Genomic DNA, 14755 nt, shown 5'->3' on the forward strand with positions numbered 1-14755 from the left:
ATAGAGATTGAACTGTTTACCCCATCGTCCAGGCTGTTTATGACACAAAAATAACTAGGTTTGGTCCCAGCACAGAACCCTGGGGGACCCCACTACCCACCCCTGACCATTCTGAGTACTCCCCATTTATCACCACCCTCTGAACTTGCCCTTGTAGCCTGTTTTCAATCCATGTACTCACTCTATGGCCCATGCCAACAGACCTTATTTTGTACCGCAAATGTTTATGGGGAACTGTGTCAAATGTTTTTGCAAAATCCAGATACACCGCGTCCATGGGCCTTCCTTTATCTAGATGGCAACTCACCTCTTCATAGAAGGTTAATAGATTGGTTTGGCAAGAACGATTCTTCATGAATCCATGCTAATTACTACTAATGATACCGTTCTCATTAGTAAAATCTTGTATATAGTTCCTTATCATCCCCTTCAAGAGCTATTGATCTCTCTTTTTGTTCAACTAACTGGTTGAGTGAAACAAAAAATGACTTGATTCCCCCATCAACACACTTGATGTTTACTTACAGGCAGTTTCTACACAAGTTGATCGATAGATTGAAATTCGGTCAGCGCCTGCTAGTCAAACTAGAATTGAGTAGCTGGGCTCATGGAACTTTTGGGGTTTGCATCAGTATACAACATCTAATTTAATATTATCACCCACATACTATATGTTGGGATTTAAAACAGATTATGCAGGAGCATTTTTTTGTGCCGTAGGGGAATAGGTTCTCAAACATAAACTGGTAAACTGTTCATTGTAGCGCCTCATTAACTATTTGAAGAATATAGAGAATAGAAAAGAGACAAGGAAATTATCTAAGGTATATGGAGTAGAATGTTCACTACATTAGAGCATGAGTAAGCATAGCCATTTATGGAGGGCACTAACAACCAATTGCAATCATTTGAAGAACCTTCCATTGTACATGAAAATGTATAACCTTAAAATCTCATCTAAATGTTTGATAGGTGCCTCTCCTTGCCTTTTTTATGGGAAAAAAGGAAAGAAAAGATAATTGCTAAATGTCAGCTGAAATGCAAAGAAGTAGGTCTGAGGGAGTGCACATGCGCGCGGCTAACTGAGCAGTACATGGCTGCTTAGAGCTCAGTGGATACCGGGACCTGACAGCTAATAACGTCAAGTTATAGCAGCACACCGCTTTACAAAACTGTTACATTTGTCACTGAGACATCAGGGCACATTTTGATACTATGTACAGTGGGAAAAAATCTAAATCTAAAACTTTAAAAGCCCAAACATCGCTGACTGGAACTACTGCTAAAATGGCGGCAGCATCATCCCCCTGCAATATTTCCTCACAGAAAAAGACACAAATAAGGATTTCTCCCTCTACACAGAAAGGTGAGACAGATTTTGATTTTGGAATGACTCCCATTACTTTACAGAACTCTCCTCCTGGCTCTGACTTATTATGTCAATTTGAGAGAGTTTTACAAAAGGCTTTACAAAACACCTCAGATACAATTACTGAGAGACTTACACGAGAGATTCGTGAGGTGGGCCGTCGCACATCTGTCCTAGAACAGAGAATGGATGAATTGGAAGCTATTACAAATAATCAAAAAGAAGAAATAGAAGCCCTTAGGGAAGAAAATTCTTCCCTCAGCAGCCAACTCGAGGAATTTGAAAATAGAGCCAGGAGATCTAATCTTCGTATCCGTGGCATCCCTGAGGCTATAGAAGATCTCCAATCCACTATTACTGCGCTTTTCCAGGAATTAGTCCCATCAATTCCTATAGAGCGCCTGGAAATGGACAGGATTCATAGAACCCTGGCTCCCAGAAAAATGATGGCCCCCCCAGGGACATTGTAATAAAATTACACTACTTCCGTACTAAAGCACAAATAATGGAAGCAGCCCATAGTAAAGAATCCTTAATCTTTCAGGGGCATAAATATCAGATTTTTTAAGACCTCTCACAGCAAACTCTAATGAAAAGAAAGGCGATGAAGCCACATTTGCAGATTCTCCAACTTCATCGCATCTCTTATCGCTGGAACTTCCCATTTGCTGTCCCCTTTTCTCACCGAGGTTCTACCTTCACCTGTAAAACGGAAGATGATCTCATTGAAGCAATTCAAGATCTTCGCCTGTCAACATCAGAGGGAACAGCTGAAGGATCCAAACGTCGAGCAATATCTAACTCTCCTAAACAACCACAGGACACTTCTAATCTTTCAGATCATCCCAGTATGCATAAAAGGTGCCGTACTGCTTCACCTCCATCAGCTCAAGAAGAACAGATGGACTGATGTTAATATTCTTATATGTGATATAGAACCCCTAGGGCATGTTCTGCCTTAAATCATATATTCAGTGACATTATCAGTAAACAAAACTGTGATGGGTCTTACACCCTAACATAATATAACGTTCTTAATTTAAATGCTAATATAGTGCCAATACTCTGTATATTTGCAACACCTTCATTTCATAAGAAATTATATATATTATTATCCTCTCCTGGACCTGTTGTCGGGGTTTTACTTCTGATTAATGGGTACAGGACAGCTATAATTAATGAGACAAGCACTATAAATCATCTTAAAATCGACCTCAGAGATGCTTCACTAATTCTATTTTTATTTCATACCCTTTTTTTTTTTTTTTTTTTTTTAGTACTTTTGTTAATGTACCGAGTATAATTTTATAGTTATATAATAGTTCTAAAAACTTGCTTGTTTACAAATTTATAGACTATTTTGAATGGCTGTCATAATCCCGGTCATAACGTACTGTGCATTCAACTTGATCCTCGAGTACCCGATGCTGTAATCGGATACTCTTTGGACCTACAGTATCCATTGGTTGGTTATTTTTACCACCCACTGAATACTTGCTCCACATAGGAGCCACCCTTTTTTCTATACCAAAGCTTCTCATACTCCTTTCAACTACCAGATTCAACTCATACTTTTCATTTCCTATCTACATTACCCCATATACCCTTCCTTGCCCTAACCAAATACCCACAACTCTCCTGATATTCCACTTCTTCATAAAAATGACTTTAAATATTCTAACCCTCAATGTACAGGGACTCAACTCCCCCTCAAAGAGAACTAAAGTGTTCCAATACTTTTCCAAGCTTAAAGCACAAGTGGTATGTTTACAGGAAACACACTTTTCAACACAATCCTTCCCAAAATTCTTCAGTCAACAATACCCCCAGACATATACTGCCTTGGCCTCTACCAAACAGAGAGGTGTCTTAATAGCTTTTCACCGTACCACACCGTTTATACTTAAAAAAGAAATTAAAGATCCAGAGGGAAGATACCTACTACTCTCTGGCCACTTGCTAGACTGCAAAGTTACCATAGTCTCTTACTATCCCCCGAATAAGAATCCATTGTCCTTCCTCTCTCACTTGTTCTCACTAGTGGATACACATAAAACTGGTACCCTAACGCTCTGTGGATCCATTCCTAGACAAATCCCCGACTCCAATAAATGCTCAGCGCCTTTCATACCAAAACCTTCTTAATCAGCATTCCTTACTAGATACTTGGCGTGAACATAACCCTATAAGGAAACAATATACGCACTATTCTCATCCTCACAAACAATTCTCTCGAATTGACCATCTCCTTATAAACACTAGTACCTCTCCCCTTATCCTTAACTCTCAAATTGTACCATGCTCTTGGTCAAATCATGATGCTGTAATGGCATTCTTTTCATCATTAATTCCAAGACCTAATTACTGTACCTGGTGTATAAATGACAGTCTACTAACCAAACCTAAATACAGACAAGATATAGAAAATGCTATACAAGACTACCTTGCTTACAACAATCCCTTAGATACAAACCCTTTGACACTTTGGGAAGCCCTTAAACCATCTATCAGAGGGGTCTGCATATCATTGGAAAAAACAAAAACAACTACATGCACAACTTGATGATGCTTTTTATAAAGCCTCTGAGAATTTTCAAAACTCACCCTCACAGCAAAATAAACAATTATATGAAAAAGCCAAATTAGAACTAGACCTATTCTTAACAGACTCCGCTGAAAAGATTCTCAGAAAATCAGCACATACTTTTTATATGAAAGCCAATAAGCCGACTACTTTCTTAGCCTTAGCCCTACGCAAGGCAAACTATACCCCTAAACCGATCCGCCTCCAATTATCCAAAGATTATTATTCTAGTAACCCTCTCAAAATTATCCATAAGTTTAGTAAAGGACTCACTGACCTATACCGAGATACTCATAAATTTGACCAAGCAAAATTTTGATACCCTTCTCTCCTCTATACAACTCCCCTCCCTTTCGACTGCTCAAAAAGAACTTCTTGATAAACCAATCTCAGATTTTGAAGTCCAAACAGCAATAAAAACTCTCAAAATCCACAAACGTCCAGGCCCTGATGGTTTCTCAGCTATATTTTATAAAAATGTTACTACTATACTATCTCCCCTTATGGTAGAGGCCTTTAACTCCCTTCTCACAAACCATTCCTTTCATGATGAATCCTTATTAGCATCCATAGCCATGATTCCAAAACCGAACACTGATGACACTTCTTGGTCCAATTATAGACCAATTTCAATACTTAATTTAGATATTAAAATTCTAGCCAAGATCCTCTCTAACCGACTAAATCCAATAATAGGCTCCCTCATTCACAAAGATCAGACAGGGTTTATTCCCTCTAGACAAGCAGGTGATAACATTCGCCGTGCTACCCTCCTAGCCCACATAGCAAGATCCCGTCGTATACCTACCTGCTTCCTCTCTATAGACATAAGAAAGGCATTCGATTCTATTTCTTGGTCCTATCTCAACTCCATCCTAATCCGATGGGGATTCGGAACACAATTTAGAGGTTGGATCTCTTCTCTGTATCAAAACCCAAAAGCATATGTGTCATATTCTGGATACCGTTCCGAATCCTTTGCCATTGAGAGAGGAACCAGACAAGGATGCTCCCTTTCCCCTCTTATATTTGCTTTGGCAATCGAACCTCTAGCACAGCTTATACGCTCCAATATAAATATTAAAGGCCTCGAACTAGGAGGTTATCAACTATGTATGTTTGCTGACGACGTTCTTATTTTCCTAACTTCACCACTTACCTCAGCCCCAAATCTTATAGATATCCTAACCAAATTTGAATCAATATCAGGACTCAAAATAAATACTCATAAGTCCAAAGCCTTAAACATTTCTATTCCACCTGACTTGCAGGCGCAATTGCAAGACTCCCTCCCATTCACATGGTCATCAACACAAATTACTTATCTTGGAATTATATTTACAGCTAACCCAACTAATCTATATTCAGCAAACTACCCCTCCATGCTAACTCACCTCTCAACATTAATGAAAACCTGGTCCTCTCTCCCATTGGCATGGATGGGTAGAATTTCTGTAATTAAGATGGCAATACTTCCTAAGATCCTATATCTCTTCAGAGTGCTTCCAATACAGGTTCCAGCATATTTCTTACGCATATTACAGAGGAAAGTTTCCCAATTCATTTGGGGAAAACTTAAGCCCCGCCTCCCACAATCTACCCTTCACACTCCTCGTATTGGTGGTGGATTGAGCGTTCCTAATTTCTCTAAATATTATTATGCTGCCCAATTAGCCATGTTACCTAAATACCACGCTACAAAAGAAATTCCCCTTTGGGTTATAATTGAATCAGTAGAATGTGATCCTTTATCAACTGCAAACCTTCTTTGGCTCCCACCAGCACAACGCCGAGCAATTACTAACCCTATTACTAAGCATAGCCTTTCAATTTGGGACAGACTAAGAGCTCGTTTTGGTCTCCAATCCGAACATAACCCCCTTCTTTCCTTCCTTAATAACCCATCTTTCTATCCTGCCTGAACTTCTCCATCATCTTTCCTTACTTGGTCACAGTGGCGGAATTATAGGGGTCGCCAAGATCGCCATGGCGACCGGGCCCCTTGCTGCAGGGGGCCCTCAGGCCCCCTGTACTCTTCCGTAGGAGGGGAGGCTGAGAGGAGCTCCTCAATCATCAGCCGAACTGAAATCGGCACTGTGCGGGAGCTCCTCACATTAGGGTAAAGTGTGTGCTCTTTGTCTCCCCCTACAGTGCAGTACCTGGCAGGAAGAGCCAAGGTACTGTAAATGTCTGCCGTTTTTTTTTTTATAAGACTAGCTACTGCATTTGTGTTTATATGTGTGTTTGTGAGCATGCTTGTATGTGTGTGTGTGTGAGAGCATGCTTGTATGTGTGTGTGTGTGTGTGTGTGTGTGTGTGTGAGCATGCTTGTATGTATGTGTGTGTGTGAGCATGCTTGTATGTGTGTGTGTGAGCATGCTTGTATGTGTGTGTGTGAGCATGCTTGTATGTGTGTGTGTGTGTGAGCATGCTTGTATGTATGTGTGTGTGTGTGTGTGTGAGAGCATGCTTGTGTGTGTGTGTGTGTGAGCATGCTTGTATGTGTATGTGTGAGCATGCTTGTATGTGCGTGTGTGTGTGAGCATGCTTGCATGTGTGTTTGTGAGCATGCTTGTATGTATGTGCATGTGAGCATGCTTGTATGTGCGTGTTTGAGCATGCATGTATGTGTGTGTGTGAGCATGCTTGTATGTGTGTGTGTGTGTGAGCATGCTTGTATGTGCGTGTGTGAGCATGCTTGTACGTGTGTGTGTGTGAGCATGCTTGTATGTATGTGCGTGTGAGCATGCTTGTATGTATGTGTGTGAGCATGCTTGTATGTGTGCGTGTGAGCATGCTTGTATGTGCATGTGTGAGCATGCTTGTATGTGCATGTGTGAGCATGCTTGTATGTGTGTGTGTGAGCATGCATGTATGTGTGTGTGTGAGCATGCTTGTATGTGTGTGTGTGTGTGTGTGTGAGCATGCTTGTATGTGCGTGTGTGAGCATGCATGTATGTGTGTGTGTGAGCATGCATGTATGTGTGTGTGTGTATGTGTGAGCATGCATGTGTGTGTGTGTGTGAGCATGTATGTGTGTGAGCATGTATGTGTGTGTGAGCATGCTTGTATGTGTGTGTGTGTTCATATATGTATGTGTATGTATGCATGTGTGTGTGTGCGCATGTATGTGAGTGTGCATGTATGCATATGTATGTATGTGAATGTGCATGTGTTTATCAGTGGCGGTGCATCCAAAAGGGTGCACAGGTGCCACCCCCTCTCTCCAGCCACACCCTCTATGACCAATAGATAGATTCATGCATAGCATAGCATGAATCTATCCATAGCCACCGCTGGCACCCCCATATTTAGGTGTCTGGTCCCTTTTGGGGTGTCGGGAGCCTGAATTACAGCGGCGGGGGGTGTTTTTGCAGCACCTGATTAGAGCCATGGGCTCTAATAGGCTTCAAAATAGGTGAACTGCGAGCACCATGCTTGACGCTCACAGTCTACCCAGGTGTGTTAGAAAAGTGAATTAATATTCACTTTCCTAACACTGAACTGCCTCTCCACCAATCAGGTGTGCGGGTCTGTTACCCATCACCTGATTGGCTGAAATGATAGGCACAGCTATTGGACACCTATCAGGAGGAGAGGACAGGAGATGAGGATGGCAGGAGATGCATGGAGGACCCCGCTCATGGCCCACCAAGACAGGGTAAGTGGCGGGCAGACAGCGAGCGGGTGGTGGGGATTCACAGTGGCAGCATTTGATGGGCACACCAACAGCATTTGATGTGCACAGTGGCGGCATTTGATGGGTACACTGGCAGCATTTGATGGGTACACTGGCAGCATTTGATGGGCACAGCGGCAGAGTTTGATGGGCACAGTGGTGACATTTGATGGTACAGTGGTGGCGCTTGATGGTACAGTGGTGGCGTTTGATGGGCACAGTGGCTTTAATTGATGTTTTTTAAATCGGTTCCTTTATATGCGGCCACCCACTTGGGACTGGGCCCTGGTGTTCCACCATCGGGCTCGGAGAAAAGAGCCCTGTCCGGAGGTCAGGGGGGGGGCCCTCCAAGGTTTCCTGCATCAGGGCCCTGAAGGTTCTAGTTACGCCACTGCTTGGTCAAATGCAGAATTAACCCGTTCTCATCACTTTTATGAATCCTCTTCTATTACCCCTTTTGCTACATTACAAAAAACACATGCTATACCTCAAAAAGAAACATTTAGATACTTACAAATAAAACAATTTCTAATCCAAAACACTCCTTCAAATCCATCTACCCCAAGCTTCACTTTCTTTGAACAAGCTTGCAAATCTGATCCTCACAAACGAGGGCTCATTTCAAATCTGTACAACCAACTATTATCGCATACAACCTCTTGCCCTCCAACCTATACATCTAAATGGGAAAATGATTTAAATCTTCAACCAGACAAACTAAACTGGACTCGCATATGGCAGGCTACTAGATCGGCCTCCCCGAATATAGTAGCTTCAGAAACTAACTATAAGGTGCTTTCTAGAGGGTATCTTAAAATTCCTCCCGCAATACCCAGCTAACTGCTTTCGAGGATGTGCTGACTTAGGCACACACTACACATTTGGTGGGATTGTCCCATAGTCAGAGCTTTTTGGTCAGAAATATTCAAAATTCTTTCTATCATTTTCAAAACCACAGTAGAACCAGACCCTATGGTAGCACTCCTGAATAATAAACCTCAAACTTTAACTCACCACCAATTTAAACTTCTATTATCGATAACCACGGCTGCCAAACAAAATATTGCAAAAGCCTGGAAAACACCCACTTTATGCATGGTATCATTCAAACATAGAGTAACGCGAGCCATGAGTCACGCTAAAATAGAGGCAACCATACTAGATAAAGTTCCCATGTTCGAATCATTATGGCTTACTTGGATTGAACACTACTTACCACATGGTCTAGACCAATCTCTTATATTCTCATGAAACAACTAATCAAACATATATCTTACCCCCTATGTTACATGTAGAATTTATTAACATACCATTTTCTTTCGGAGTGGTCTCCTCCCTCCACAACCCTTATATATGCTTCCCCCACCCTTGCTTTCCCCACACCCTCTCCTTTTACTATATATAGATGTACAAGCTAAATTAATGAGTTATATATTTCCTAATGTTATTACTATAGAGGAGATTTTAGGGATGGTTTAATTAAGTATCTTTTATTCAGGGAATAACCAAGCCACATGGTTGGATCTTGGCCCTGAATTATCTACTTACCTCTCTATACCTTCCTGGTAACAACCTTTCTTTTACCCTATATTATACCAAATCTCCTCCAACCCTAAACTTTGAAACTACAATTTTTACTATGTATCTAATCCAGTTATTAAACTTTATACATGTTTATCTTTAGCTAAAATGTGTTAAACTAATATATCCCAAATTACATGACTGTTATTATAGTATTCACCTCCTGTTAATATACTGAGAAGCCTCATTTCACACTTTTATACATTCTACTTAACTATAAATCTATTGTATGACTCTTTTTATTGCATTATATTCAATAAAATATTTGAAAAGAAGAAGTAGGTCTAAAACAGGCTATACCATTGTAATAAACAAGTAAGACCAACTTAAGTGATGATAAATTGACTCCTATTTGGACTCACCTTCTTACTCTGAGGTCCACTAGTTATTTTTTCCATCATACTGTCCAGCTCTTTGAATTTCAGTAATGCTGCTCTCACCTCGTTGTAAAGCTCCTTATACTCAGCATATTGGTCATTAAAAACGGCTTTATAATTTTCCCGCTCCTCTGGACTCTGGATGTCTGGATATTTTCTGTAAAATACAGGCATCTCACACAATCAGTACTGCTCATCCACTTACAGGATCTGCTACAATTTACCACTGTAAAATTTTCATTGCTAGCGAAAAGTATTCTTATATTTTTGAGTTATAATAAACTTGCATTTGTTTCTAAATGAATTGACATGAAGTAGACATTTTTAATGTTGTTTACTAATAGGTATGCTGTATGAACATGTTATGCTGTGCCTGTACTGCAATAATGTCCTTGAAAAAGCAAGACTTCGCCAAATCACTCTAGACCTCACCTTTTGAGGTGAGGTCTAAAGGTCTAAGCCCTTGTACAAACGGTTGGACATTCCAACAACAAAATCCATCCGAAACTTGTGTTGCATACACACAGTCAGACAAAGTTGTCGGAAAATCCGATCGTACGTAACATGATGACGTTATTTAGTTATGACCGGACTACGTTCAGGCTAGTAGCCACTAGCTTTGGTCTAGGAATTTGATCTGAACATGCGTGGCACTTTGTCCGATCGGAATTCTCTACACACAATCGGACAAAGTCAGATCGGATCATGTTGTCGGAAAGTTTTATAGCCCAGCTCTAAAACTTTGTCTGTCGGATATTCCGACGGAAACAGTCCGATGGAGCCCACACACAGTCGGATTATCTGACAACACGGTCTGATCGGACATTTTCCGTCAGAATGTCCGACCGTGTGTACAAGGGCTTAAGGTCTTGAGGTCTAGAGTTACAGCAGGTTTAAATTATTACTCGTGCTCTTCTTATCCCTTTCCTAAAAAAATCCCAGCAGCTGCTTTAGGCCTGGTTCACACCAGTGCGGCTTTGAAATCTTGCTACTTCAGCATGATTTTAAAGCCTCAGATCAGTGCGATTTGTACCTCCGATTTCATTGAGGCTTGCGACTTCATTTAACAGAAGTCAATGCAAGTCACAATAAAATAGCAAAAAAGTAGTGCAGGAACCTTTTTTAAAGTTGCTGTGACCTAAATAGCAAGTTCCATTGCCAGCAAACTCGTAATGCGATTTTGAACTGTCAAATTGCCTGACAAATGTGAACCAGGGCTATCAGTGTGCTCCCAAAAACACTACAGATATGTATACTAATAAAGAAAAGTAGAAAAATTAACTGATCATACCCTGCGCCTCAATGAAAACACTAACCCTCTCAGTCTCTTAACATTTATATAGTGCTACAAATGCATAAAATATAATATATGCAGTTGCATCTCATAAAATTAGAATATCATAAAAAACTTAATTTATTTCAGTAATTCAATTCAAAAAGTTAAACTCATATATTTTTTTATAGATGTGTATACATAGTAATATATTTCAAGCATTTCTTTATTTTAATTTTAATTACTATGGCTTACAGCTAGTGAAAACCCAGAATTCAGTATCCCAGAAAACTAGAATATTACATAAGACCAATAAAAAAAAGGATTTTTAATACAGAAATGTTGGCTTACTGAAAAGTGTGTCAATGTACAATATAGTATGCACTCAATACTTGGTCGGGGTTCTTTTTGCATGAATTACTGCATCAATGCTGCGACCAGCCTGTGGCACTGCTGAGGTGCTATGGAAGCCCAGTTTGCTTTGATAGGGGACTTCAGCTTGTTTGCATTGTTGGGTCTGTTTCTCTCCTCTTGACAATACCCAACAGATTCTCTATGGGGTTTAGGTCAGGCAAATTTGCATCTGGTCAGTAGAGGGAAGCATGAAGTGCTCTAGAATTACCTGGTAGAGGGCTGCGCTGGCTTTGGACTTGATAAAACACAGTGGACCAACACCAGCAGATGACATGGCTCCCCAAATCATTGCTGACTGTGAAAACTTCACAATGGACCTCATGCAACTTTCCTCCAGGCTCTGGGACCTTGATTTCCAAATGAAATGCAACATTTTCACAGTCTTTGATGATTTGGGGAGCCATGTCATCTGCTGGTGTTGGTCCATTGTGTTTTATCAAGTCCAGAGTCAGCGCAGCCCTCTACCAGGAAATTCTAGAGCACTTCACACTTCCCTCTGCTGACCAGCTTTGTGGAGATGCTGATTTAATTTTCCATCAGGACTTGGCAGCTGCCCACACTGCCAAAAAAGTACCAATACCTGGTTTAATAATCATATTATCACATATATACATTTTGTGGCCCCCAACAATCTCCTAGCACTGAGGCCACAAAAGATATATTTGCTGGCTGCCTTGGAGGGGACAGGGAGGAGGCGGGACAAGTGCTGTACACACAGGAGTATTTCCTGTTTACACGACAGCCTCTGTAATAGGAAGTCCTGTCTCTGGCGCTGCCATTGGATGACTTTTCTGTCCATCAAAGGAGGCGGACTTTCTATTAAAGGGGCCACGAGAAAACAGGAGTTTTTACTGTATGTAATCTTTTGGCGCTCATCCCGCCCCCCTCCCTGTCTCCTCCAAGGCTGCAGATGGATGGCCAGTCTACATTCATGGCAATGGAAGTGCTGCATTCCTGGCAATGGTGGCTGCTGCATTCCTGGCAATGGTGGGGCTGCATTCATAGGCTGATCGCTTCCATGCCACAATGCAAAAATATTGACACCCCTGCATTTCTGTCCAATAACGCAGAACTTCGCCCAGAAAATTGTTGTAATTGCAAATATTTAGGCATTCTGATGTTTATTTTCTTTGTTTGTATTGGTATGACACAAAAAAGTGGAGAAACAAAAAGCCAAATCTGACACATTCCATGCAAAACTCCAAAAATGGACTGGACAAAATTATTGGCACCTTCTCAAAATTGTAAGCAATAATTACATTCCCAGTTTGTGATGCTCCTGTAATTTGTAATTAAATTCACCTGTATCAATGAACAAGTGATGACAATAAAGAAATCACACCGACAACCAGTTAAAATGGTGAAAAAATTACTCAACCTTTCTGTTGTGTGTTTCTATCTGCCACACGGAGCATGGAGAAGAGAAAGAGAAGCAGATTGTTTGAGAATTTGAGAACAAAAATTGTGGAAAAGCATGAACAATATCAAGGTTACAAGTCTATTTCCAGAGATCTTAATGTTCCTGTGTCCATTGTGCGCAACATTGTCAAGAAGTTTACAGCCCATGCAGGGGTGGACCGACAACTCATGGGGCCCCCGGGCAATAGGAGATTATGGGGCCCACAGACCATCAGAGATTATGGGGCCACAAAGTATACACAAACACACAGTATACAATCACACAGGTTACACATACATGTACACACAATATATTTCTACACACAGGTATATTTCTATTGGCTGAGAAGGTACTGGAGAGGTGGGGCAGCTATAATCTCGGGATTTTTAGACCAAAAGGATGTCGGTAAGGGACATTTCAGAGGCAGATGTAAAAAAAAAAAACACAGATTTTTACATACTGTCCCTGGTTTTACTGAGGCTAGCAACCCTGATGGGGCCCCCTAGTGGCCCGGGGGCCTCGGGCAGTGCCCGAGTGGCAGAATAGTCAGTCCGCCACTGAGTCCATGGCACTGTAGCTAATCTCTCTGGATGTGGACAAAAGAGAAGAATTGATGAAAGATTGCAACAAAAGATTGTTTCGAATGGTGGATAAAGAACCTTGATCAACTCCTAGACAAATTTAAGCTGACCTTCAGGCACAGGGTACAACTGTGTCAGCTTGCACTATAGGTTGCCACCTGAATCAAAAGGGATGCTATGGTAGGAGACCCAGGAGGACCCCACTGCTGACACAGAAACACAAAAATGGGAGTTTGCCAAAACTTACCTGAGGAAGCCAAAATCCTTTTGGGAGAATGTGCTGTGAACGGACGAAACAAAATTAAAGCTTTTTGGTAAAGCCCATCATCCTGCTGTTTTTATGGAAAAAAACCTTCTTCCCGCCTGGCCTATAGCAGAATGATGGCCGGGCAGTGGTTCAGTTATCCTGACTGAGCGTCATATGATGTCCTTCAGAATAACAGCCACCCCGCACCCGTGGTGGCGCGCATCGCGGTGATCGGTGGTGCGGTGTGTCAGTCTGACACGAGTAGAGGAGAGCCGATCAGCGACTCTCCTGACAGGGGGGGTCTGCGCTGATTCTTTATCAGCGCAGTCCCCCCCCATGGATGCCCACCCAGGACCACCATTCAGCCGCCCAGGACCAACAGGGAAGGGAGCAACATGTGGATGGCCAGGTATGTACACCATGGCCATCCACATATGAAAATAATTGCACAATACATGCAAATCAGTGCCCACAAATGGGCACTGACTGGCAACATTATGGTCCAGCTAAAAAAAAGTGATGGCCAGTAATGCCACCCATCAGTGTCATCAGTGCCACCCATCAGTGTTATCAGTGCTACCTCGCAGTGCCCATCCATACCCCTCAGTGTCCACCTATCAGTGACCATCAGTGCTCAACTGTGCCACCTGTCAGTGCCACCCATAAGTACCCATCAGTGCCATCCATAATTACCCATCAGTGCCACCTATGAGTGCCCATCAGTGCCGCATATGAGTGCCCATCAGTGTTACCTATGAGTACCCATCAGTGCCACATATCAGTGCTGCCTATCAGTGTTATCAGTGCTACCTCGCAGTGCCCATCCATACCCCTCAGTGTCCACCTATCAGTGACCATCAGTGCCCAACTGTGCCACCTGTCAGTGCCACCCATAAGTACCCATCAGTGCCATCCATAATTACCCATCAGTGCCACCTATGAGTGCCCATCAGTGCCGCATATGAGTGCCCATCAGTGTTACCTATGAGTACCCATCAGTGCCACATATCAGTGCTGCCTATCAGTACCCATTATCAGTACTTATCAGTGCCATCTCATCCGTGCCACCTAATCGGTGCCACCTCATCAGTGCCCATTGGTGCCGCCATATCAGTGCCCATCAGTGCAGCCATATCAGTGCCCAACATTGAAGAAGAAAACTTACTTATTTACAAAAAATTTAACAGAAACACAGAAAAAAACTATTTTTTTTAAATTTTTTTGTTATTTTTCTATTTGTTGCACAAAAAA

The 14755-nt window shown here is 41.8% G+C and overlaps 1 protein-coding gene across 3 annotated transcripts in view; it reads right to left on the reverse strand.

The window, feature by feature from the left end:
- Window positions 1-14755, reverse strand: part of OCEL1 (occludin/ELL domain containing 1) — a 48205-nt gene that overhangs the window by 17507 nt on the left and 15943 nt on the right. For all 3 annotated transcript variants that reach the window (XM_077475541.1, XM_077475539.1, XM_077475540.1), the window contains exon 4: window positions 9576-9747. In XM_077475541.1, the coding sequence (XP_077331667.1) occupies window positions 9576-9747 (172 nt within the window). The remainder of the gene's footprint in view (window positions 1-9575; window positions 9748-14755) is intronic.

Source organism: Lithobates pipiens, unplaced genomic scaffold (assembly GCF_037356315.1).
Source record: "Lithobates pipiens isolate NorthernLeopardFrog02 unplaced genomic scaffold, aLitPip1_a1.2 Scaffold_13, whole genome shotgun sequence".
NCBI classification, from domain to species: domain Eukaryota; kingdom Metazoa; phylum Chordata; class Amphibia; order Anura; family Ranidae; genus Lithobates; species Lithobates pipiens.